The following is a 24,075-nucleotide window of genomic DNA, read 5'->3' as shown; positions in this document are numbered from 1 at the left end:
ATACCCTCCCCAATGTCTATCACCCAGCCACCCCATCCATCCCACCCCCCACCACTCCAGCAACCCTCAGTTTGTTTCCTGAGATTAAGAATTCCTCATATCAGTGAGATCATATGATACATGTCTTTCTCTAATTGATCTTTTTCGCTCAGCAAGATAATTTTCCTATTTGCTAAGAAGTCTAAAAAGACAAGACATGTAGACTGGAAAACTTCTGTTCTCATGCTTTTGCATGAATCCACACTCAGAATGCATGAAACGAACAGATTAATTGAAATATAATTTCTGCAAGGCCTTCCTCCCTGCTGAACCTTTCTCTTGCTAATCAGAGTGGCCCAGCAAGCATAAACACGGCTATGGACACAAACAATGAATCACGGAGCACTACATCAAAAACTAATGATGTACTGCATGGTGACTAACATAACATAACAAAAAAAAACAAACATGACTATGGACAAAGGCATTGCTCTCTTGAAAAATTAAATTGAAAATAGGCTTTCTTCCTGAGCTATAGAAGAGGGCCAGGTAACACAGATGCCTGTATTTCCTGCACTGTGTGAGAGATGCAGAAAAGTGATGGAATGGACCTGGATATTAAAAACAGCTAGAATTTATTCATTCTATATAGAATGACCATATAATTTCTTATCCAAACCAAGACACTTTTCTCTTTTGATTTTTTTTTAAATTGAGGTATAATTGGCATAAAACTTTGTATTAGTTTCAAGTGTACCACATAATGATTTGATAGTTGTATATATGGTGAAATAAATGTTTATTTCTTGAGATGAGAACTTTTAAGACTTATTCTCTTAGCTACTTTCAAATAGGCAATACAGTATTATTAACTGTATTTGCTGTGCTGTTCATTATATCCCCATGACTTATTTATTTTATAACTGGAAGGTTGTACTTTTTGACTCTCTTCACCCATTTTGCTCACCCCCTCTCCCCTGGCAAACAGGATTCTGTTATCTATATCTATGAGCTTGATTTTTTTCTGTTTGTTTTTGTTTTGTTTAGACTCCACATATAAGTGAGAACATATGGTATTTGTTTTTTCCTGACTTATTTCACTTAGCATAATGCCATCAAGGTTCATCTATGATCTATGTTATCACAAATACAAAGATTTCATTTTTTACAGCTGAATAATATTCCATTATATATATATAAAATATACACCATATATATACCATATAAATATGGTATAAATAATAAATATAAACCATAAATATAAATAAATAAATATATATGTATATACACACCACATTTTCTTTATCCATTTATCCACTGATGGACACTTAAATTGTTTCCATATTTTAGCTATTGTAAATAATGCTGCAATGAGCATACATCTTTTTGAGTTAGTATTTTTGTTTTCTAAACTAGGACACTTCTGAGAGTGAAATAAGATGCTAAAGAGGCATAAAACAGAACTATTCTGGGGAAACCTGTACAAATAGTCCACCTTAGGCGCAGACATAAATCGTCTGTAGACTGTGCTAAGACCATAACCCATTGTCTAAAGATTATTATGAAGAATTTGTATGAAAGTAGGGAGCTGCTTTATGGGGTGGAGAGCTGGGGATGGTCCATAGAAGGCCTGTTTGCAAAGCAAAAAAGCAGAAGTGGTCCTACATTAATGTTTTTCCTTGGGAGACTGGGAGGCCCATTGGCCAATGTCATAAAGACACCAGAGCGTTTTGGAGTATACCGTGGTACTGTAGTTGGTGTGGGTGATGACTGAGCTCACTGTAAGGAGAGTCTAAATGTTAAGTTTCATTTTGCTCATCCACTGACACATTTCTTCCTGCAAAACAGGTTTCTTTTAAAAACAGGATAGTCTCACCTGGTAATGGTGATCTATTAACTACATTTAGGAGACCTTGTGAAAAATCGAGATAAGGACCAATTTACCTCTCCAGAATCTTTCAAAATCTATATTTCTCTGATTCTAAAAAACATTTGAACAGGGAAGAGAACTCCATGGGTATTTAAAAATTATTTTTAAATGAGGCAGTTGTTTCTGGTCACTAGCATTTTGTTTCCTTTTACAGATCAAAAGCATAGAAACTTTTGCAATGAACATCTGTGAGCATTTTCTTTCTTCTTTCAACCATGTCATCCGAGCTCAAGTCTATGTGGAAGAAGTCCCTTGGAAGCGTTTTGAAAAGGTTACCTCAGTTATTTGTGCTCTCAGCTTAATTAAAGAAATTGGCTTTATGACATATGCTGAAATTTTACTGGAAACAATTTTTTTTTTCTAATTTTCAGAATGGAGTTAAGCATGTCCATGCATTTATTCACACTCCCACTGGAACGCACTTCTGTGAGGTTGAACAGATGAGGGGTGGTGAGAAAATATTTTTCATGTTTTGATTCTGCAATAGCAATTTCAGTATTTTATTCTTCTAAACAATTCTGTTTATTAGCATTGAGGAAAACTGTAGAGAATTTTGAAGGCATTTAAATCTGAGATGGAAATGAGCATTGTGACTCTGGAGTACATTTTAAAACTATCTACTTTTTATCCTAGTGTAAAAATGAAATAATACATTTTGCAACAAATCTAGGGGTTGAATGAAGTAGATCATTTTTATCACCTGATTCTGAGGTGAGGGAAAAAAAAGGTCCAGGCTGACGAAACCCCAAATCTCTGAATTTTCTGGCCAGTACTTTTTGTACCACACCATGCTATAATTATAACAATCTTTATAGGAAAGAGCCAGTAAATAACAATCGAGTTTCCCTGACATTTTATTTTCATAATGAGACCACTGATATTATCATAATTACTATAGAATGAACCGCATTTAAATAGCAATGACAATTATATCATTCTTTCTATTTACTAAGAAATTTAAAACTTAACTGAGGAACATAATTACAATATGGACCTTGTTAGTACTGATGATTGAACTTAGCAAATATCAAAATTCCCAAAGCTTGTCTCCCACTGCTTGATTGAGATGGTCAGAGCAGAGTTTAATAATTGGCTATGAGTTAGAGTAGAGGACCTCCAAGAACCATGGAGCCAAACGTGGTAGATAGGTCTCTATCTTAATAAAAAATAAACTTTCGGGGCACCTGAGTGGCTCAGTCGTTAGGCGTCTGCCTTCAGCTCAGGTCATGATCCCGGGGTCCTGGGATCGAGTCCCGCATCGGGCTCCCTGCTCCGTGGGAAGCCCGCTTCTCCCTCTCCCACTCCCCCTGCTTGTTGTGTTCCCTCTCTCGCTGTCTCTCTCTCTCAAATAAATAAATAAAATCTTAACAAAAAAAAAACAACTTCATGATCATCATAAATTGAGAACATGGACTCTGAACTTTTTCCCTTTTCAATTATTCTTCGCTTTCGTCTCCTCTCCCTTTTCTCTCCTCTCCTTCCCTTCCTTTCCTTTGCTGTATCTCCTTCTCTTTCTTCTCTAGCTCTCTTCAGTAAGAATTGGAGGTAGCATCTCAGAAATGTCAGAAATATTATAAAGTTAATAAAATATAAGTCCCTTTGGAGTTCTATTGGATAACACCTTCCCTTAGAAAGTTCTATTGTATTAGCTGTGATTTAATAATTTTCGCTACCTGTATTAAATTCCAGGCACAGCCAGAGCCTTCTCAGTGTTTAATTAACAGTTGTGTAATTATTGTCCTATAAAGGAGACTGAATAACTAGTTGTTAAATTAAGTTGAAAAGATAATGATTTTTTAATCCCCCAAATGCTTAGCCATGTGACATATTGACTTGCTGACTGAGCTATGAGTTAGTTGAAATGTAACTTTCCTTCCTTCCTTCCTTCCTTCCTTCCTTTCTTCCTTCCTTCCTTCCTTTCTTCCTTCCTTCCTCCCTCCCTCCATTCCATTCTTCCTTCCTTCTTTCCTTTTGTATGTGACTTTGGGAGAGAAAGAGAAAGAAATGTTTCCTGCCTCCCCAAGCCAGTGTTTTGTTACCCAAACCACACTGACTAGCCTCATAAAATTATAAACTCTAAACTGGCATTGTCCAGCAGAAATATAATGCAAGCTACATATGTAATATTAAAATTTTCTAGTAGTCACATTAGGAAAGAAAAAAGAAATTAATTTTAATAATATATTTTATTTAATCCAATATATCCACAGTGCCCCTTATATATGTTATAAATATCAATTACTAATGAAATATTTCACATTCTTTTTAAAAACTTAAGTCTTTGAAATCCTGTGTGTATTTTATATTTACAGGCCATCGCAGTTCACACTTCCCATATTCCAAGTGCTTAAGAGCCACGTGGGGCTAGCAGCTACCATATTGACTAGCACAGCTCTAAACCAAATCATAAGTGATTTTGCAATATTTAGTATATCCCTCTTTTGACTTTCAAGTATGTAAAATAATAGTAGGGGCTAGAATTAGATTTGGGGAGAGCTAACTAAAAAATGAGAACATGAATGAAATACGCTTATGTCATTCATTGAAATACTATTCATTCAACAATTGGATTTTGAGGACTTTTTATGTATCCTAGGGCTGTAAATTCAGAGGTGAAAAAGACATTGCTTGGCCCTAGTGAGTTTATAGTAGATGAATAGCAGGAGATAGACTTATAGAAAGATTTATTGCAATATCAGGGGCTAAAAATCACAATGAAGGAATCAAAGTTATGCGAGGGAGGCAAAGAGGTGCAAAAACCTAACTCTTCCCAGGGTAGTCTGGAAGGCTTGACAGGGGAGGAGGAAATATTCCAATTGACTTTTGAAAAATGATTCAGGATGTGCTGGGCATAGAAGGGGAAGGAAAATCACAGGTGGGAGAAATAGAATGTACGTGGGTAGGACCTATGCAGGAGTGGAAGAGGAAAACTAAAATATCTTGGACATCTGCCTTCTGCTGACCACCATCCTGGGCAAGTAATTTTTGTTTAAAGGGCAAAGCATTTGAGGAATAGTAGCAAGTTTAAAGGGTCTAGTTCTTAGAATGTAAAGAGCTGAGATGAAAATCAAGAGATTGATTTGGGCTGGATTTGGAAGGGCCTCGTGTAGCATGCTAGCAAGACTGGTCAAACTGGAGGCAGTTGTGCATGGTGGTAAAGCCATAGCTGTTGGAATCCAACTACACTGTATTTGAATCTGAGCTCCACTACTTAATAACTTTGTGACTATGAGAAAGTTACTCATGCTGCCTCATTGGTTTTCATTTGTGAGATGATGATGATAACAGTGTTCACCTCAATGGCCCAGAGAATTAAAGAAGATAAATATTAATATAAAGCATTTTAGCACAGTACCTGGCACATAGGAAACACTCCTTAAATGAAAGCTACTAGTATTATTATTTAGGATGGCCATAGAGACCCAGGAAAGGTCTTTGTGTGTGTGTGCATGTGTGTACCATTCAGTAATTCTGACCAAGGTTACTGTGCACTGCCTAGAGGAAACAGGCAGTAGTGAGAAATTTGGGACCTTGTTGCAGAGATGGAGAAATGATGGAGTCGGATCTCAGGCAGTGAGAAGTGGAGATGGAGAGGGCATTATGTGAGGCATTTCTGAAGGGTACTGAATGGGTGTGAGGGGTTGGGTAGGGGTGGAAGGTACAGAGAAGGAGAGGTTAAAGTTGCCCTAAAGCTGGGGGCTCGCAGGAACTGACTGAGGAGAACACATATGATTAAAAAGTGTTCAGGGGGAAGCTGGTGAATGAGACAAATAAGGGATCGAGGTAGATTTGGAGACCATCAACAGACTGACGGTGGGTGATGCTGTGGGCAAGAAGGAGCCATTTCAGGAAAACACTTGAAATGAGAGGAGGAAAGTGAGAGGACTGGGGGAAATTCCCCAATTTATGGGTTGGGCAGTCTGAAAAGTCAGACAGAAGAAAGGACAGAGAGAGAGAAGGAAGATTGGAGAGAGTGGTGTCGTGGAATTTAAAGAAAAATACATTTCAAGAAATCAGGGACCGTATTAGGATAACAGGATACACAACACACAGGTTCATATGTAGTGGCTCCATACAAGAAGCTCACTGCTTTTTGTAAAAGTCCGGTTCAGTATGTGTGTGTGTGTGTGTGTGTGTGCGTGCGCGTGTGCGCATGCCCGTGCGTGTGTGTGTGTGTGTGTGTGTGTGTGTGTTCGGGTGATGCTATGCTCCAGGAAGTTATTCAGGAACCCAGGTTGATGCAACCTTACATTTTTTAATCCTTACTTTTTGGGGTCACCTTGAGAGCAGATCCCCTTACCAGACAACCAGGAGAAGAAAAGAGCTTGGAGGAGCAAAAGGAGGAGGCGAAACCCCTCAAGCATAACACCAGGCCTGAGACTAGCGCACAGCACTTCTACTGGAGAGAACCCAATCACACGGCCACACCCAACTGCAATGGAGGCTGGGAAATGTAGTCTACCCAGGTACCCAGGAGGAAGAGGAAACAGATTTAGTAAACAGCAAGCAGTGTTTGCCATGGGAAAGTTCAGAAGTTTGGATTGAAAGAAGACTGAAGAATGTGCAGTTTGGCAAATGGGTCACTGGTGACTTCCAAAAGAATATTTTAGCAGGGCCTGGAAGTGCAAATGGAGTGGCCAAGTTTAGGGCTCTGCTGATCATAAGAAGAAAACCGTCTGCTCTTTACACCCTTGTTCTTTCCAGGAATTACCGGAAGCTATCATCAGCCTGAATTCTAGTCACCTGGTTGCTGCAGAATGGAAAAACTAGTCACCATAATAAGGCGAAAGCTTTTTCTTTCTGCAGAAAGCCGCAACGCTTCAGGCTACTCCAGTCGTTATGGTGGTGTTCCCAGAAGCCCCAGCTTGACTCATCTAGAGTCCAGCGTCCCTCTGAATATCATGCAGGGCTGGCAGGGATCAGGGTAGGGGAAGAGAGATCTGTTGCCTTAAGTGTATGCAGTATGTGTGTGGACGCGTATATGAGTATGTGTATTTGCCAGTGTTGTGTTTGTAAAAATGACATTTGTACTCTGTCCCTCTTTGGAAAATAAGGATCTATGATCTTAGGGTAGCAAAGTTTAATTCTTAATTTGCTTATTATCCAAGATCTAAAACTGCAGGTATTTTGAGGTAAGTCAATGAACAAGCATTATCATAAGAAATGCCCTTGCATAGGCTTAACTGAAGAAAATAATCAGTATCTAGCCCCGCCCCTCCATACCCCAATTCACATGGCAAAGACTGTTGTTACAAACTTGTAAGTAAGGCTTTTGGTGAGGGGCTAGCTAGTTGGGGAGAATTCTGCCCACTCAAACACATGCACTTAATCACACATTCAGCCATGCAACTCCCAATAGGGACTCTTCCCAGCAGGATATGTAACTAATGGACTGGATTCTTTCTTATCAATTGAACACACACTTATAGAAAGCCTACTGAATCTCGAGCACCATTTTAGGCCTTAGAATTGCTGTAAAACTCCCATTACACTATTTTCCTAGCGGATCTTTGAAAGCTACATCATTAAGTGTACTTTTACCTGTTTCAAAGTCTGTTAGTTACAAGGGAGAATCTGGAAGAGAGAGAGAAATTTGTTCACCCAAAGGGATGACAGCTGTTATGTTTGTGACTTGCCAAACTCTGAGAGAAGAGCTAGGCTCTGCACGTGTGATGCAAGTCATTGGTTCAGGCATTCTAAGGAACCTGGATCCTACAAACTCTTTCTCTTATGTGTCTCCGTGAACGACAAGCGTAGCCAAGTCTTGAAGTTGCTGAGATGGTTGAGTCACTAATTTGGACTAAATTGCCCCCCAGACCTCTGCAGTATTTGATTTATAACTCACAACTCTTTAAGAATCAAATTCCTCCCAATCTGACAGTAAGTATAAAAATTCAGCTAAAGCATAGCTAAGTAGAGGAATGGTAGATGGAGAAGACATGTCAACTAAGAGATACTGTCTTCTGGAAGTAAAAAAAAAAAAATCTATTAACATGGAGACCAGTGGGGCCTTGGAGGTGGTCTTAAGGAAGGGGGGTGATGAAACTGAAGTCCTAGAGGAGAGTAATTTCAGAGGCTCAGCAGGCAGAAGAAGTGAGAGGGAGGAAGTAGGAGACTCAGGACAGAGACGACCCATTGCCAAGAAGGCTGTGTATGTCCTTTTTGATATCACGACAGAAACACTCTTCAGTTTCTCCAAAAGATGAGTTTTTAGTACACACAGTTTTTTAAAATCATCTTGATCACAACCTCGTTGTACAAAAGCCCAGTTAACTCCCTTCCACCTGGCTGACGCCATCTTTCCCCATCCAGAGTTGCACGGAGGTACCTTGCACTCTCCCTGCGTGAGTGAAATGGACTCTCAAAGACAAATGATATTTAATCTTCACTTTCTCTAGCACTTCACAAGTTTGAGGTTTTTCTACTAGAATGATTTAATATAGTTTTAAAATATCCTCCTTTTAGCTATTTGTGTCCTTTTTGGAGGTGTTAAACATGGAAGCAATTATCCTCTTCATGACAGGATTTTTTTTTCTTGGCTCAATAAAGCTTTGTGCTTTGTGACACCTGATGCGTAGGTAAGGAATTGGGCTTATTTTCTATTAATTTGCAGTGAGTTTCTTTCCCTTAGAGAGCTAAGGGGTAGGATGTATGCTTCTTTGAGAGATAAACCACAATCTGTTAAGTGTGTAGGAGGACACTAAAAGCTAGCAAAGATTATGTTCTAGCAAAGTAAAATGTGAAAAATCTTCTTTTGCATTACTCTATAACCATGGCAAAAAAAAAAAAAAAAAAAAGGAAAAAAAAGCTGATTAAGTGGTTTCATGACAAGTAACCTAGAAAAGGACAGTCCTTTTGGTTGAATTAATTCTGTTAGTATAAATTGGAATTGTTTTTAGCCTGTGTGAGGCAACATATTTTTAGTTGATGGGTCCATGAATTTGAAAGGCTCAGGTTCGTACCAGTGTTCAGAAAACTGGGGCACCGCCAACAGAGAAGATAAAATAAGCTCTTTGATTTCATCCAGAGTGTCTACTGTGTGCCAAGGAAGAAAAATTTTTCACATTAAAAGAGAATAGGGTTTTTTTGTTGTTGTTGTTTCTTCATAGAATGATGAGTACACCAGAGTAGATGGTTTGTGTTCTGCCAAAACTGTGGCAATGGTTAATTGTCTTTGGGAACATAAAACATTTTATTCTATGTGAAACTGAGGCCAGAACACTTTTTTCTTCATTTTCAGATTCTAGCAAGAAAATAGATCATTTAAAATTTGCCTAGCAGAACTGACACTCCTCAGAGATCAATAAATCTCATCGCAGGGTTGGAGGTAGATAGAGATGGCATGTCAGAAGTAGTTTTCAGAACCCAATGAGCCTTTGTGAAACATGGGAAACATTCGGTAGTTAAAGTTGATAAGAAAAAGTCAATTATTGCAAAACCATGATAACTTTTAGAAAGCATTTTCTGTGGGGCAGCCATTCTAATAAGTACTTTACAGATATTATCTCAGACATCTATCAATTATAGGAAATAGCTATGGTGATCATCTCCATTTTCAAGATGAGAAACTCAAGTTAGAGAGGGATTAAATATTTTCTGAGGGGGGGCGCCTGGGTGGCTCAGTTGGTTAGGCGGCTGCCTTCGGCTCAGGTTATGATCCTGGAGTCCCGGGATCGAGTCCCGCATCGGGCTCCCTGCTCGGCGGGGAGTCTGCTTCTCCCTCTGACCTTCCCCCCTCTCATGTGCTCTCTCTCTCTCACTCTCTCAAATAAATGAATAAATAAAATCTTTAAAAAAAAATATTTTCTGAGGGGAATAGTGCTCATAAATAGGGGAGGAGAGGCACAGAAAGCACCAAGATTTGAATTCAGGAAATCTTGAGTCCCAAGGCCTCAACTCAACTACTATGCGACAACACTGCATCCGGGAATCCTTTTATGACTAAGACCATTGGAGGAGCCAATGTCTTATTGTCTTACTTGGATGTTGGTGATAAAGGCCAGCTGTATAGGAAAAGATAAAATAGGTAAAGTTTGCCTTTAGTTCTCATTGACTTTCTCTTTATCCCCACTCAAGGATTCCCACTGCTTGCTCTAACCTCATTCCTTATTGCAAACCTACATTTCATTTCTATAGGATTTTTTTTTTTTTAGAAGGGATAACTATTGGAAGTAGGTTATATTAGTTTATGGGCTTAGGAAGTCACTCCTTTATGGGGTCTTTGTATTTCAGTAGGAAATTTTAAGGAATAAAAAGTTTTCCAGACACAGGGGCCATTTCTAAAAGTGATGCTTCAGTTTCTGTTTCAGATCAATGGAGATGGTATTTTTCAGGCTGAGGATTCTGTCTGAGGCTCTTAAAGAACATTGTGGAAGTGAAGATGGCAGCCTTCTTGTCTCCTGGAAAGGCCTCTTACTGTAAAAAAAATCAGGAGAGTTAAAGGAAGGGGAAAACATCATGGGGATGGGGAAGGGGATCCACAAAGGAGAAAATAATGAAGTGCTGAGTTCAAATTCCACCCCTGCCAGTTTCTAGCCATGTGACTATGGGCAAATGACTGAAAGTCTCCCGTATAAAAATGCTTAATAGAATTGCGAGGATTAAGTAAAATAAAGACTGAAAAAGGCAGCAACTAAACGCTTGCCGATAGTCCGGATGTTCTCAGCTAATGGTGATGTCCTCCGCCTCCCCTGCCATGCTGTGTATTATAGTTTGGTGGGTGTGATCAGGAAGGGAAATGGTGAAGATTGATGGAAGAGAACTGTCTAGAAAAAAAAGAGACTAAGCTGTGAAATATTTATTCTTTGATGTGCATCAATCTTGTTGCATGCATTCACTCATTCATTCAATAGATACTTATTGATTGCTTCTACAATCCTCTTGGATTTTAAACTTAGACTCACTTGGATCAGCTCTACACAGCATTTAGAAATGCTGATTTTGCATAACTATGTCTTCATACATCTAAAATCTGTTACATCAAGCCAACTTAAAGCATGCAGTCATTGCTAGTGCCTTTCTCTTGATCCTTCTTCAGATGTAGTTTCCAAAGAGCACTTCAGAATGTTAAACAAATATCATTTCAGTTTTGCCTCATTATCCTGGAACACTCCAACCAGAAGACCTTATATAATCAGCTGATCTACCACTAGCCACTGGCCATTGCTATCTTTGGTAGATGTACACGTGTGGCTGGGAAAATATCAAAATATAGTCATTTTTTACCTACTTTTAAACTCCACAGCTCCTGAGTTAACCACAGCAACTTGAGAAGATGTAAACTATTGGGTTATTAAGAGCTGCCCTGGATTTTAATTGAGGATAGAATTATATTCTTGTCCTTCAACTAAAACCATGTACAACATAGTGATGCCTGATGCCTCTGGCCCTTGAGTTATACACCAAACAAGCCAAGAAAGAGAGATATTAATCAGGCCTAACTTCAAGACTGAAAAGAGATGACCTTAGTCATCCTGTCATGGCACCATGCTACTTGGGGTTTGTACCCAAGTGCACCCTGAACATCCAGCCTCACCAGCCTGCACAAATAAGTCTATGGTGATGTTAATTCCTGAATCTTTCTGGCCTTGTATTTCTCTCATTACAAAACTGCTGGATCTCTCCAGTCAAACTCTCCCACCTCCTGACAGTCTGGAGGTCTGTTTCACACGTGTTTAGGGAGAAGTTTGCACCCATTGGGTACCACTACTGCTTCACTGGCTCTGCTCAGCATTGGCTGTGCTCATTGTCCCTGCTCTTTAGGAAGAATGATGCTCTCTACAGAACACTGTACTGTCCCAGAATATGTCCCAGTATGTCACCTGGTGCCATATTCTATTCAGGCTTCACCAAACTGCTGGAGCTACTGTGTGTTCCACATAGAAAAAGAGAGAATCTTCCCCTCACTAACTCTGTGCCCCACCTGTCCTGGGCCCCGAGCTAGAACTGCCTGGTACACAAGTAAATAGCTTCTTCAGATTATACCTATCATCCCTCCACCTCCCCCATTCACCTCATGCTGTCAGGGACTACAGGAGAGCCTTATCATCCCCTCCATTTTTGCCAACTCTGCCCTCTCTCCCCCAGGTCCCCATGAACCAACTTTGTCCCTTCTCCTTCAGCCCAAACCAAAAGCCATTATGGGTATTCATTTAGGCAGATCTATGCCCTATGGGTCAGTGCCTCATCGTCCCAGTCTCTGTTTAGGCTGAGCCAGGTCCACAATGTTACCCATTCATGAGGTTGTTTGGTTTCAGTGAGCTCATGACCACAAGAGAACTGAGGGTCTGATGATCACTGGAGCCATCAGCCAGTGTAGATGATCAAGATGAGGACTAACTCTCCCTTAACCCATAAAGGCAGTCAGAGTAGCAAACAAAAGAACTGTTCTGGAGGAGCTTACTAATCAGCATGATTATTTGTTGAGTAAAGGAGAGCTCAAAAAGTAGAAGGTATTTGGCCTAGAAGTCACCTACACGTGTAGCTGAGAGGAAGGTGTTCATTTCTGTGGGTTTCAACACAACAAGAAGGTTTAGTCTCCGACCTTCAGTTCCTAGGGCTGGAGAAAGGTGGGGAGTCATGGAATCCAGATAGAGAGAAAGGCACACCATCCTCATCACTTGGACTTCAGAGGAGACAGGGAGACAGAAAATATGGGCAGTGAGGTAGTTATTTGTTCAAACAGTGCACCATGTTTTAATGGCCAGGATCCTTGGAGCTAGGTATCAGTAAGAAGACACTATTTTATTACCTTATTCCTTCTTGCGTTTTTACTTAAAACAGGACCTCCAGTCATTCATTCTGGAATCAAAGACCTCAAGGTCTTGAAAACGACCCAGTCTGGTTTTGAAGGATTCATCAAGGACCAATTCACCACCCTCCCCGAGGTGAAGGACCGGTGTTTTGCCACCCAAGTATACTGCAAATGGCGCTATCACCAGGGCAGAGACACGCATTTTGAGGCTATCTGGTAGGAGCTTGTGTTAAGGCCTGGCACCACCTCTGCCCTCTTCCCACGGGCCCCAAGGTCATAGATGCTTCTATCTGAAAGGGCAACTTAGAGGCCATCCAAGTCAACCTCCCCACTGTTCGGAGTCCCTTCTGTTGGATAGCAGAAAGACAATGCTCTTGATTCAAATTAGTAAATCTGCACTGAAATCCTAGATGCTATTAGCTAAAATGACCTTGAATGGATCACCTAATTTCCCTGACCCTCTGTTTTTCAATTGATTACATCAGTTCTCAAACATCATTGTGTATCAGAATCACCTGGAGGGCTTGTTAGAATGCAGATTACTGGGCCCACCTCCAGAGGCTCTGATTCTGTAGGTCTGGGGTGAGGCCTGAGAACTTACATTTCTAGTAAGCTCCCAGCTGATGCTGATGCTCCTGGCCCAGGAGCCACACTTTAAGAATCACTGTATCAAGCGAGGCTAATGATATTTGGCTTTACTACCTCATAGTAGATGCAGAGAGGGCTACATGAGGATGACCAGCTCACCCCAGTTTGCCAAGGACTTTTCTGATTTTGATACTTAAAAGTCCCATGTCCCAGGAAACCCCTTGGTCATAGGTAAACTGGGACAGTTGGTCACTGTAGGCTAAACTCAAAATGAGACGATATTCACAGAAGCAGTTTATAAATGATAAATGCCTTAACAACGTAAAGGTGTGATTATTATTATAATATCCTTGACAAGCAGTAATTAGGCCTCTGGACTCTGAGTTTGCTTTTTGACCAGGCATCTCATTCCTCTGCTGAAGTTCTAATTGTTAGAAACGTTACTTTCTGATAAGCTGGAATCTGCCCCCTGGTAGCTTCCTCCTACTGGCGTAGTTTTGCTCTACTCCTTTTATTACGTGATGGGTTTGAAAATGCTTACAGAGAACCTCACCTCAATCTTCTTTTTCCTTTTTTAAGTGTTCCCCCTTGGCCGCAGGCTGATGTATTTCTGTTGGAAAGAGCACAAAATTGGACATGGCAGAATCAGGGTCTTAGCTGGGCCTCCCACTAAGGAGAGGGACTTAGTGTGGATCATTTACATTTTAAGATTGCTCATGTCTAGGATGCCTGGGTGGCTCAGTTGGTTAAGCGACTGCCTTCGGCTCAGGTCATGATCCTGGAGTCCCAGGATCGAGTTCCACATCGGGCTTCCTGCTCAGCAGGGAGTCTGCTTCTCCCTCTGACCTTCCCCCCTCTCATGTGCTCTCTCTCTCTCATTCTCTCTCTCTCTCAAATTAATAAATAAAATCTTTTTAAAAAAAAAGATTGCTCATGTCTAAATTGGGAATAATGATAGTACCTGCCTCAGGTATATTGAGAGAATTCAATGAAGTAATCACATAAAATCCTTAACACGGAGCCTGGCACAGAATAAAACCCCTAAAAATATAATAATGCAAAGAAATGGCCAAGCTGAGCAGTAAGAGCACTAGCGTACTTAGAAGTCCTCTTCATGGGTTCTTCAAATGTGAGGAAGATTTACTCTGGAATGCCCAGTGGACCCTAGTTCCAGATGATGAAGATAGCCTAGTGACAATACTTTTGTTGAATAGGGTGTGTGTGTGTGTGTGTAGGGAAATCGGAAGTGAGGTGTTTTCAGGAGGAAGGCATTGCAGGATATTAATCTCTTCTAAAATCAGCAATAAAATTGTTTTCTGGGGGGACAGAAGGTCACCACTTCCCCGCTTTATAGTGTATTCCTAAAAGACCACTCTACGAGTCCTCAGGTCTCTTTTCTGTGTTTTAGGGATACTGTTCGGGACATTGTCCTGGAGAAATTTGCTGGACCCTATGACAAAGGAGAGTACTCACCCTCTGTCCAGAAGACCCTCTATGACATCCAGGTACACTCTTTGAGCCGGGTTCCTGAGGTATGTTTTGTCACTTGCCGTCTTGAAGACTAAGAGAACTTGTTGTGTCTCCCGTCAGCTCTGACAAAGAGTTGAGAGTTAAAATAAGACAGTGGAAGACACATGAAAAATGACATCTGTTGTTGTTCAAAAGCTTGTTATAGCAAGTGAGAAGAGAGCAAAAAATGGAAAAATCTGTCCAACCTGAAAACACAGGCCACTGCTATAGTTCTTTAGGCTTGTTGAAAATTCTGTGGGTCTTTTCAACCTGCCACAATTTAAGCCTCATATCAGGACACTGAAATGCCCTGACTGAGGAATAATTAGGCCAAGGGTCTATGTTTCAGGGTAGCCAGGGAATGAAAGATAGATGCAGACAGATTCCATCCATCCATCCATCCGATGTTATTGGATGGTTATTATATCTCGGTTAACACATGAAGAATACAAAGACAAATTAGACAGGGTGCCTACCCTCAAAGAGTCCATCATTGAGTAAAAGAAAAAAAATAAGTAAATTAATGATGCAGTAGAGCATAGACTATTATGGAAATACAGGGAAAGGCATCTAACTCAGGTATGGGGCATAGGACCAGCCAGGCTTTCTGAGGGAGAGGTGTTTGGGTTGAGTCTTAAGGGACAAGTAGGGGTTTTCTGGGTTCACCCTCAAGGGTGAGGGAGCATGGTGGGTATAGAGAGAAGGAGGCATCATAGAACGGTCATTTGCTGTTGAGGATTGCCATATGTGAAGCTCCATGAGTGAAAGTCTTTCCATGTGCCTAGGGATGAGGCAGGAACCAGATCAGGAGGATCTTTGTGGGCTTGTTTATAGTCTGTACTTTAACCTGAAAGCTCTTGGGAGTCACGGAGGGGTTTAAGCAAGGTGTGGCACTACTGGATTTGCACTCTAGAAAGATCACTCTAAAAAAGGGTGATAAATTAAAAGAACAATAGATTACAGACAAGGAGATCTGTTGGAGGCTTTTGGGAAGCAGAAATCTCGCAAGAAGGGCCTGAACTTAGTTCCATGATGGGCTGGAGAGGAAGTGTACCACCCTTAGACCTGGGCAAGAGGGATACCTGCCATGGCTCAGTACTTTCCAAGGCTTTCTCTGGCTGTACCCCTCTTCACTGGATGAAGAGTCAATGGGGCCAAAGCAACAAAACCTTCAGGGACCCACACATCCCTTTCTAGATCATTCTCTGAATCCTTGCAGCACAGAATTAACTGCCCAAATAACCCTGAGACTACTTTCAGAAACTGTGCAAACCTCTTCCTCAGATCCATCCTCTGGAGGCAGATTATGCCCTTAGGCCTGAGAGTAGGTGAAGGGGCAGATGTTTGCAGGAGGTAAGGATGAGACTTGACATGTAAGCAAGGGTGTCCACCCATGTGAGTCCAAAAGAGAAGGTGGGATGGGCCAGGGGCTGGGGTCTGGCTCTTCACATACTACCACATCCTGGCATGGCATTGTAAGCAGTCAGAGAATTCTAAATGACATCCTGGCCTTCCAGGTTGTTATGAAGGTATATTTGTCAAGTTGGAAGGATAGAACATATTTCACTTAAAAGTTTCTTGCTTGATTCATAACTTTATTTTTTAATTTTTTTATTCATATCTTTAAACATCTGGTATGTGGGCCTTACCCCAGGGCCTGCAAATGTTTGGGACAGGCCTAGAGAGGAGGAAATGGACTGAGGAAGAATTTAAGAGGTTGACTGGCCAGCACCAGGAGGCCAGTTGGATACCGAAGGTCTCACAGCTTTCTGACCCAAGGAACTCTTACTTTTCTGAGAACAGATTGTGTACTTGGAGGGGAAAAGGGTGGGTCCACCATCTAATAATAGGACTATCAGGAGACAACTGTGTCAAGGAGTAGAGGATCACCAGAGGGTGTCTCAGGGACAGAGGTAGAACTTGAGTAATGGGCTACTGGGCAGGTGGGTTGCAGGGGAGGAGTGATAGGGGAGAGAGATTCAATTGCCCAATGTGATCCATATTACTTCGGATTCCAGATAGAAGACATGGAAATCAGCCTGCCCAACATGCACTACTTTAACATAGACATGTCCAAAATGGGACTGATCAACAAGGAAGAGGTAAGAGAACTTTAAAAATATTTAAAGCATATCCACCCTCCTGCCCCACACCCTTACTTGTCTTTATAAATTTGAGATGATAGTATCGTCAAGCAAAACTCTTCACAGTTGTTGCTTTCGAAGTATTTATAGTTGCCACTGATTAGAGTCCTCTTAGACTCTGGGCCTTTCGGTACCTGAGGCTGGAGTACGCTAGAAGTGGATGAGGGATTGTGGAGGAGGGTTGGAGGCTGCAGGGAGTAAAAGACAAGGCAAGCACAGAGTGTGCCAGAAGAGACAGCTCTGAGATCTACTTCTCCGAAAAGTGCCACCCAAGGTCACGGCTTCATTATTCTTCCATGATGAGGCGACGACAAGAAGAAAAAGATTCTATTTTCATTTTCCTTCATCGTCTTTAACTTTGGATTAAGTCGTCAATTTAAGTAGCACATAAACAGAAAATGTCAACAGAGAAATGAGAGTGTTCGTGTTTCCAATTGCAATTACAGAAAGTGAGATGAGGAAGTGTACTTTTTGAAAGGAAACCTTGTTTTGGAAAAAAACACTTACCTTGACTTGTTTTAAGCCATGACAGAAGGTTAAACCAAGTGGGAGTGGCTGACTCAATAGCCTGAAATAGTAGGGCCTTGGAGATTAGAACTGTCCTTCCCCTCTCGAACCACTTTCAGAATGGTAGCATTTCTCTGTTTGATCCATCCTTTCATAGGCTTCTAGAATTTGAAAAACATCATCTTGATAGCTTGTTTTAGTGTGTAGGGGGAGGGACCATCTATCAACGTGGCTGTGCGGCCATAGAATTCTAGGCCTGCTGATCTAGGAGCCTTCTTCTTAGCCACAGTCCTCTGGCCAGTCACCTTGTTTCTGTTCTGCAAATTGTGTTTCTGGGCTGTGTGGGGTTCTGCACCACCACAGCTGCAGGTGGAGGCTGGGGAACAGCACTGGGAAACGAAGGTCATGCTTAGGTGCCTGGGATAGCTGCTAGAGAACTCTGAGTGGCAGAGGAGAGCAACCTTGATCCCAGGTACTGTTCACTCAGCTGAGCAGAGAGGCAACAATGTTTACTGCGGTGGAAGGAAAAGAAAGCATGGTGATTACCAGAATACCATTAATTAGAGTATAAAGTCTTTTTTTTTAAAGATTTTATTTATTTATTTGACAGAGAGAGACACAGCGAGAGAGGGAACACAAACAGGGGGAGTGGGAGAGGGAGAAGCAGGCTTCCCGCTGAGCAGGGAGCCCGATGTGGGGCTTGATCCCAGGATCCTGGGATCATGACCTGAGCCGGAAGGCAGACGCTTAATGACTGAGCCACCCATAAAGCCTTTTAAAGCAATTACCTTCTAAAGAGCAGGAGAGGGACCTGAAAGTAATCCTGGCCATGTCCACCAAAGGTAAAACAAAGGGACCCCAAACAGAAAAGGGCCAAGTGTCATGACTCGGACAGTGCTTAGCCCAGGAAGCTAGCAGAGAAAGGAGGTCTCCTCAGGGCCCCCAAACACCTCTGGCTTGCACCGATCCCAGCTCAAAAACTTGTTGCCGGCTTGTCGGTTGTGTCTCTATACCCAAGAAGTCAGATTGGCAGCTTCCTCAGCTCCCACCTGAAGAACGGGTGGGGACCCCGAGGCAGGAAGGCCCAGTTCCTTCGGGCCAGGGCTCTGCATGAAGGCACCTGAGAGGCTGAACAAGTTGGCCCAGGTCTGTGTCTGCACTTTGGGGATGGCTGGAGCTGATCTCGGCTACAAAGAGAAGGCAACACATGGAAAGCAGGGAGTCAGGACACACTGACAACTGCAGAGAAGTGACAAATGACAGGGTGGGAAGACAGAACCGCTCTAAATTCACAGCTGTCTGGAGCCATTTAGTATTGGGCTAACAGCCCCGAGGACCTCACAGGTTCCTAAGGGCCTGGCGGTATTAGAGCATTGGACAATGACTGATGTTCAAAGTGAATCATCAAGCAAAAGTCAAATTAGGTTCACCACATTCTATTGAGAAAGCAGGGGGATATATAATGCATTTGAGAAACATTCATATCCCAGTGATTAAAATTTTTCCAAAACTCTTTAATTTTCGGGACCATCAACTCATCTCTCAACTATTGCCAGAAAAATAAGGCATTCCCATACTTGAAATAACTGAATGACTGTAGGGCACATCCATTTTCCTGTTTAGTGAGTTGTTGTTTTTGTTGTTGACTTACTATTGATTCACAGAAAAAAGGAGAGGCCTATTTTAATGCCTCTGAAGTTGCCATGTGGTTTTTCTACAGGTCTTGCTACCATTGGACAATCCATATGGCAAAATTACTGGGACGGTCAAGAGGAAACTGGCTTCGAAGCTGTGACATTGTAGCCACCACCACTGGAAGTCTACTCTCAACTGAGGAATTCCTTCAGCCTCTTGTGATGCTGGAAATCATAGCATGTAGCCATGCAAATGTTCAAACTAGAGTGTTGATTTATAGCGTTAAGTTTCCTCCTGTAGGAAAGACTTCTTCTACTACTAGCTCAGCGAGGTGTTTTGTGATTAGTAATTATAACATGCGTGGCGGATACAGTTTACTTCACAAATGCTAAGCAGTATGAGAATAGTCATAAGTCAATATTGCCTTTTAGTTGTCTTGTGCCTTCCTATCTTAGAGAAGTTTTAGAATCAATGTATTAAGAAAATAATCATGAATTAACGGATATGCTCTATCAATTAATTTGTGCACAAATTTAAGAGTATGCATTGTTTTCAACCTACTGATGCTAAAACTTTGCTCTGGGCAATTCAGGTAATGACGAAATCATATTTTGAAAGCTATCACCATTGTGACTTCAATTAGACTGAATATTTGAATTTCTAAGAATGCTCTAGTATATGAATCACTGGGAGCTTATTTCTATTCTAAATGTACTTTTGCAATCTTAATGTATTGGTTTTATGACTTTTACAACTCTTAGAGAATATTTAGTAGACACTGAAAAAAATATAACTTGTTTTTCTTTGAATAATGCATCACTTTGGCAAAAAGAGCACATTTATTTATTTTTTTTTTTTTTAAAGATTTTATTTATTTATTTGAGAGAGAGAATGAGAGACAGAGAGCCTAAGAGTCAGAGGGAGAAGCAGACTCCCCGCCGAGCAGGGAGCCCGATGCGGGACTCGATCCCGGGACTCCAGGATCATGACCTGAGCTGAAGGCAGTCGCTTAACCAACTGAGCCACCCAGGCGCCCCAAAAAGAGCACATTTAATAAATGCTAAGTCAATACACCAATCAATGAATATCCATAAAGAAAGAAGACGAGAGACTCTCTCTATAAAAATATCAGTGATGCGGCACCTGGGTGTCTCAGTTGGTTGAGTTGCCAACTATTGGTTTCAGCTTGGGTCATGGTCTCAGGGTACTGGGATTGAGTCCTGCATCGGGCTCCATGCTCGGGGAGTCTGCTTCAGTATTCTCTCTCTCCCTCTGCCCCTCCCCTTGTTCGCTTGTGCAAGAGCTCTCTCTCTTTCTCTCTCAAATAAATATATACATCTTTAAAAAAATATCAGTGATGATGATTTCTAGATGGTGGGATTAGGAGTGATTTTTTTTTTTTTTTTTGGCGATGTGCTTTTCTGGATCTTCCAAATATGAAGAGTTATTACTTTTATAATCAGAGAAATAAATATAATTGATGATTTAAAGGTGTACACAGATTTGACGGATTATCTTTATATCAGTTGATTAATACTGTTATTGTATATAGATATATACCATAAAGCTTCATAAACTGTAATTTTAGAAGCCCATGATGAAAACCTGTCCACATGAACATTCTAGATAACCTTCCTCCATTTAAAAAATCTCCATTTATTAATTTTCTTAAATCTCCATTTTTTATAAATGGTTACATATGAGTGCTTAGTATTGTTTGATAACTCTGCTTCGTTCTCCCCCCTTTCTAGTACTATACCTTAAGCTAGCATGCGTAGTGTTTAATTTCACAAACTCACTTCACTCCTGGATCCACCTCTCACTAGCTATATGACAAGTGTCCTCATCTATAAAATAGAGGTGAGAATAGAATCTCAGAGGTTTTTTGAGGACTAAATGGGTTAATGTCTGTACAGTGCTGTGGTCGTATTTATGCCCGACACACAGAAATTTCTATATGTGTTTGCTAAATGAAATAGCTTGCCTTCTTTTCATGTGTTATTAGACCCAAGTAGAAAATCGTCATTGGCCTTTGTGAGTGAGATGGGAGATGGGAGGTCTGAGCGCAGGGAGCCCTAGAAGATGCTGGAGGCCAGGCACAGGCTCGTGCCTGCTGGGAAAGAACATGAGATAAGAAGGAAGAAATAATTTGATAAGGAAAGTTTTGTGCCACATTGAATACTCAGGTTACAAAATGTGCTTACAGCATGTCACTTGCATGGCCAAATAGCTGGTACATTTTATTCCTCTGCTGATTTGATGATCCAGTTTGAAGAGCAATTGAGAGTTTAACGTGATTTTTTTTTCTAAAAACAAACAAACAACGAGAACAAAAACTTAATCAGGCCCTCTTGCTAGATATTCTCTTGGTCATATAAGTTTTAGAAACACTGTAGTTGCTCCTGAGAAGAAATCCATATTAGAGCAGAATCCTTAGAAATTGGGGCCCATTTTATACACACGTGCGTTTTTGTTTCTCCTGAGCTCTTAAAACATTTATTGTAAGGGACTGCACATGAGCTATTAGATGCTATGTCCCAGTGGTGTGGCAGGAAAGCCTGTTGTCTGAAATTTTCAAGGACCAGATTCCTATTTTGGGAAGGATGTTTTCTTGTGGTTAAAATCGTAAACTATGTGCTGAAAATCAGGCTGGGGGTTTCACCTGGTTTTGCCAGTGCCCGCAGAGGAGCGGACCAGCCTGAACTGGAAACACCTGTGAGCTCATTTGTATCAAAACACTTTGTAATTTCGTTAAAGAAGCCTACCTGGACTCTGTGCCAGTTTTTCTGGGAAGCAGACTTGCTCTCCAGCGCTCTCCCCTGCCTTCCCCCCAGGCATCCCCCAACCCGCTCTCAAGTCAGGGGGGGAGTAATGCAGGTGACTCCAGTCCATTTGCTGCCTGGGAGGCAGTTTGCATGGCCTCAAGGGATCAGCTGTCATTTGGGGCTTGTGGTTTTGGCAGCCAGAATTCTAAGACTTGGTCGAAATCCTCTAAATTTCATCTCCCACTTTTCATAAACAGGCTCAGAAAATATGTTCCATTCTTTCTCCTTTTTAGAGTCCGACTTAAGTTCATACCTCTCTTCACTTTCAGTCACCTGTTTTTTCTCCCTTTGTTCCCAATATAATAGAAATCACTCTTTGGAAACAATGTTTTTCTTGTTTGTTATTGAAACAGAATTTACCTTTTTCAACCACATGCAAGATTTAACTACAGAAATCTGAACTTCCCTTGAACGTCCTAGCCCTCTGTCCAGAAAGAGCATTTTTTTTTTTCCCCTTCAGACTTGGGACTGACCAGACTGCCTTTTGTACTCTCTTTTGCAAAACCTTTGTAACTTCTGCTTCCTCGCCTGCATTTCAAGAGGAAACCAAGGCTTCTTTCTAAAGACCTGGATTTCAATCCTTCTGACTCACTGGGTTCTTCCTGCTTCCAAATATTGGAAACTTATTCTCTTTGTATTTTTCATAGTCTTTGTTCTCATTTCTCTCAGAGCTCAGCTGCCTTTCGTTTTTCCATTTGCTCAGACTCTTTCTCAGGAATTCTTAAAGTTTTTGGATTCTATGGATATCCTATTGAGAAAGAATAGCTATGGACCGTCCTCTCAGCAAAACGCTCATTCACACCTCTACAGGTGCCTCAACATCCATCATGGAAGTGGTTTACTCTCAATCCTTAAAGTGTGAAGGATTCCATTGGAAATCTGCCACATAAGGAATACATTCAACCAAACTTGGAAGAGAGGCATACTGATTCCTTTATATGAGAAAGGGAAATAAGTGTGTTCAAAAACTAATGATGTACTATACCTTGGCTAATTGAATTTAAATTAAAAAATTAAAAAAAAAACAACTTCAATTGGGTTTTGCAGACATACCCTGGAGAAACTGAAGGTTCAGTTCTATACCACTTTAATAAAACAAATTTTGCCAAATAAATGAATAAATAAACAAACAAGAGAGAAGGACCCCAGGTATATTAGTTTCTTGGGCTGCCATAACAAAGTAACACAAACTTGATGGTACATAACAACAGAAATGTATTCTTTCATTGTTCTGGAGGCCAGAAGCCCAAAGTCATGGTAGTTGGTAGGTTTGTGTCTGCTTTAAAAGTTTAGAGGAGATTCTGTCCTTGGTCTTACAGCTTCTGGTACTTTCTTTGGTGTCTTGGCTTGTCCCCCATGGTCACATTACCTCTTCTGTCTGTCTCCTCTGTGTCATTCTTATAAGGACACTTGTCATTGGATTTAGGGCCCACCCAAATAACCCAAGGTGATCTCTTTATCTCAAGATCCTTAATGGTATCTACAAAGACCTTCTTCCCACATAAGGTCACAATTACAGGTTCCAAATTAAGGCATGAACATAGGATTGGTGGGGGGCACCACTCAACCGACTCCTGTGAGTCAGGGGACAGTGAGCTTCTTGAGAGCAGCTCTTCTAGTGCATACTGGATCTTCAGCTACACATAGGCTACTGTTTCCTTCATACCTGGGGGATAGTCACATCCCCCTTTCAGCTTCATCAGCTGTCACATCGATGTCTATAAAAGGGTGAAGAGCATGGACTTTGGCTCTAGATTGTGCTCAGTTTCAGATTGGGCTTCTCCAATTTCTAGCTGTGTGACCTTGGGCAAGTAACCCTAAACTTTAGTTCTGTAATTTTGAAGTGAGTCTCATAATAGTAACTACCTTACAGAGGAACTGAGGATTAACTGAGATAATGCATGCATGAGTTAAAATGTTTTGGGTTGCAAGTGACAAAATACCTCAGAGTGTCTTCAACTAGAAGGACATCTTGTTTACTTAAGAAGTTTAGAGGTAAGCTGTCTCAGGATTGATCTGGCCACTCAGGGATGGCTTCATGTTCTCAGGCTCGTTTCCATCCTTGGCTCTGCCATGCTCACAGGCATTAATGTTTCCCCTGGGGTCATAAAATGGGTAGTAAACTCCTGTTACAGATAGCGTGTATCACCCAAATCTCCCTTGGCACCAAAGCACTCAGATGCCAGAAGTGTTGGCCTCTGCTTG

General features: G+C 41.2%; 1 protein-coding gene across 2 annotated transcripts in view; it reads left to right on the top strand.

The window, feature by feature from the left end:
* The window catches only part of LOC102731882 (uricase), a 78,432-nt gene extending 57,929 nt beyond the window's left edge, over nt 1-20,503 (top strand). For both annotated transcript variants that reach the window (XM_081818674.1, XM_006736944.3), the window contains exons 3-8: nt 2,064-2,180; nt 2,281-2,359; nt 12,692-12,878; nt 14,659-14,782; nt 16,778-16,861; nt 19,131-20,503. In XM_081818674.1, coding sequence (XP_081674800.1) covers nt 2,064-2,180; nt 2,281-2,359; nt 12,692-12,878; nt 14,659-14,782; nt 16,778-16,861; nt 19,131-19,205 — 666 coding nt within the window. In that variant the 3' untranslated portion in view covers nt 19,206-20,503. The remainder of the gene's footprint in view (nt 1-2,063; nt 2,181-2,280; nt 2,360-12,691; nt 12,879-14,658; nt 14,783-16,777; nt 16,862-19,130) is intronic.
* The last annotated feature ends 3,572 nt before the right edge of the window (nt 20,504-24,075 follow it).

The sequence above is a fragment of the Leptonychotes weddellii genome, chromosome 4 (assembly GCF_054177405.1).
Source record: "Leptonychotes weddellii isolate Sample4059 chromosome 4, ASM5417740v2, whole genome shotgun sequence".
In the NCBI taxonomy this organism is placed as follows: domain Eukaryota; kingdom Metazoa; phylum Chordata; class Mammalia; order Carnivora; family Phocidae; genus Leptonychotes; species Leptonychotes weddellii.
This window is presented reverse-complemented; position numbering and strand designations above follow the sequence as displayed.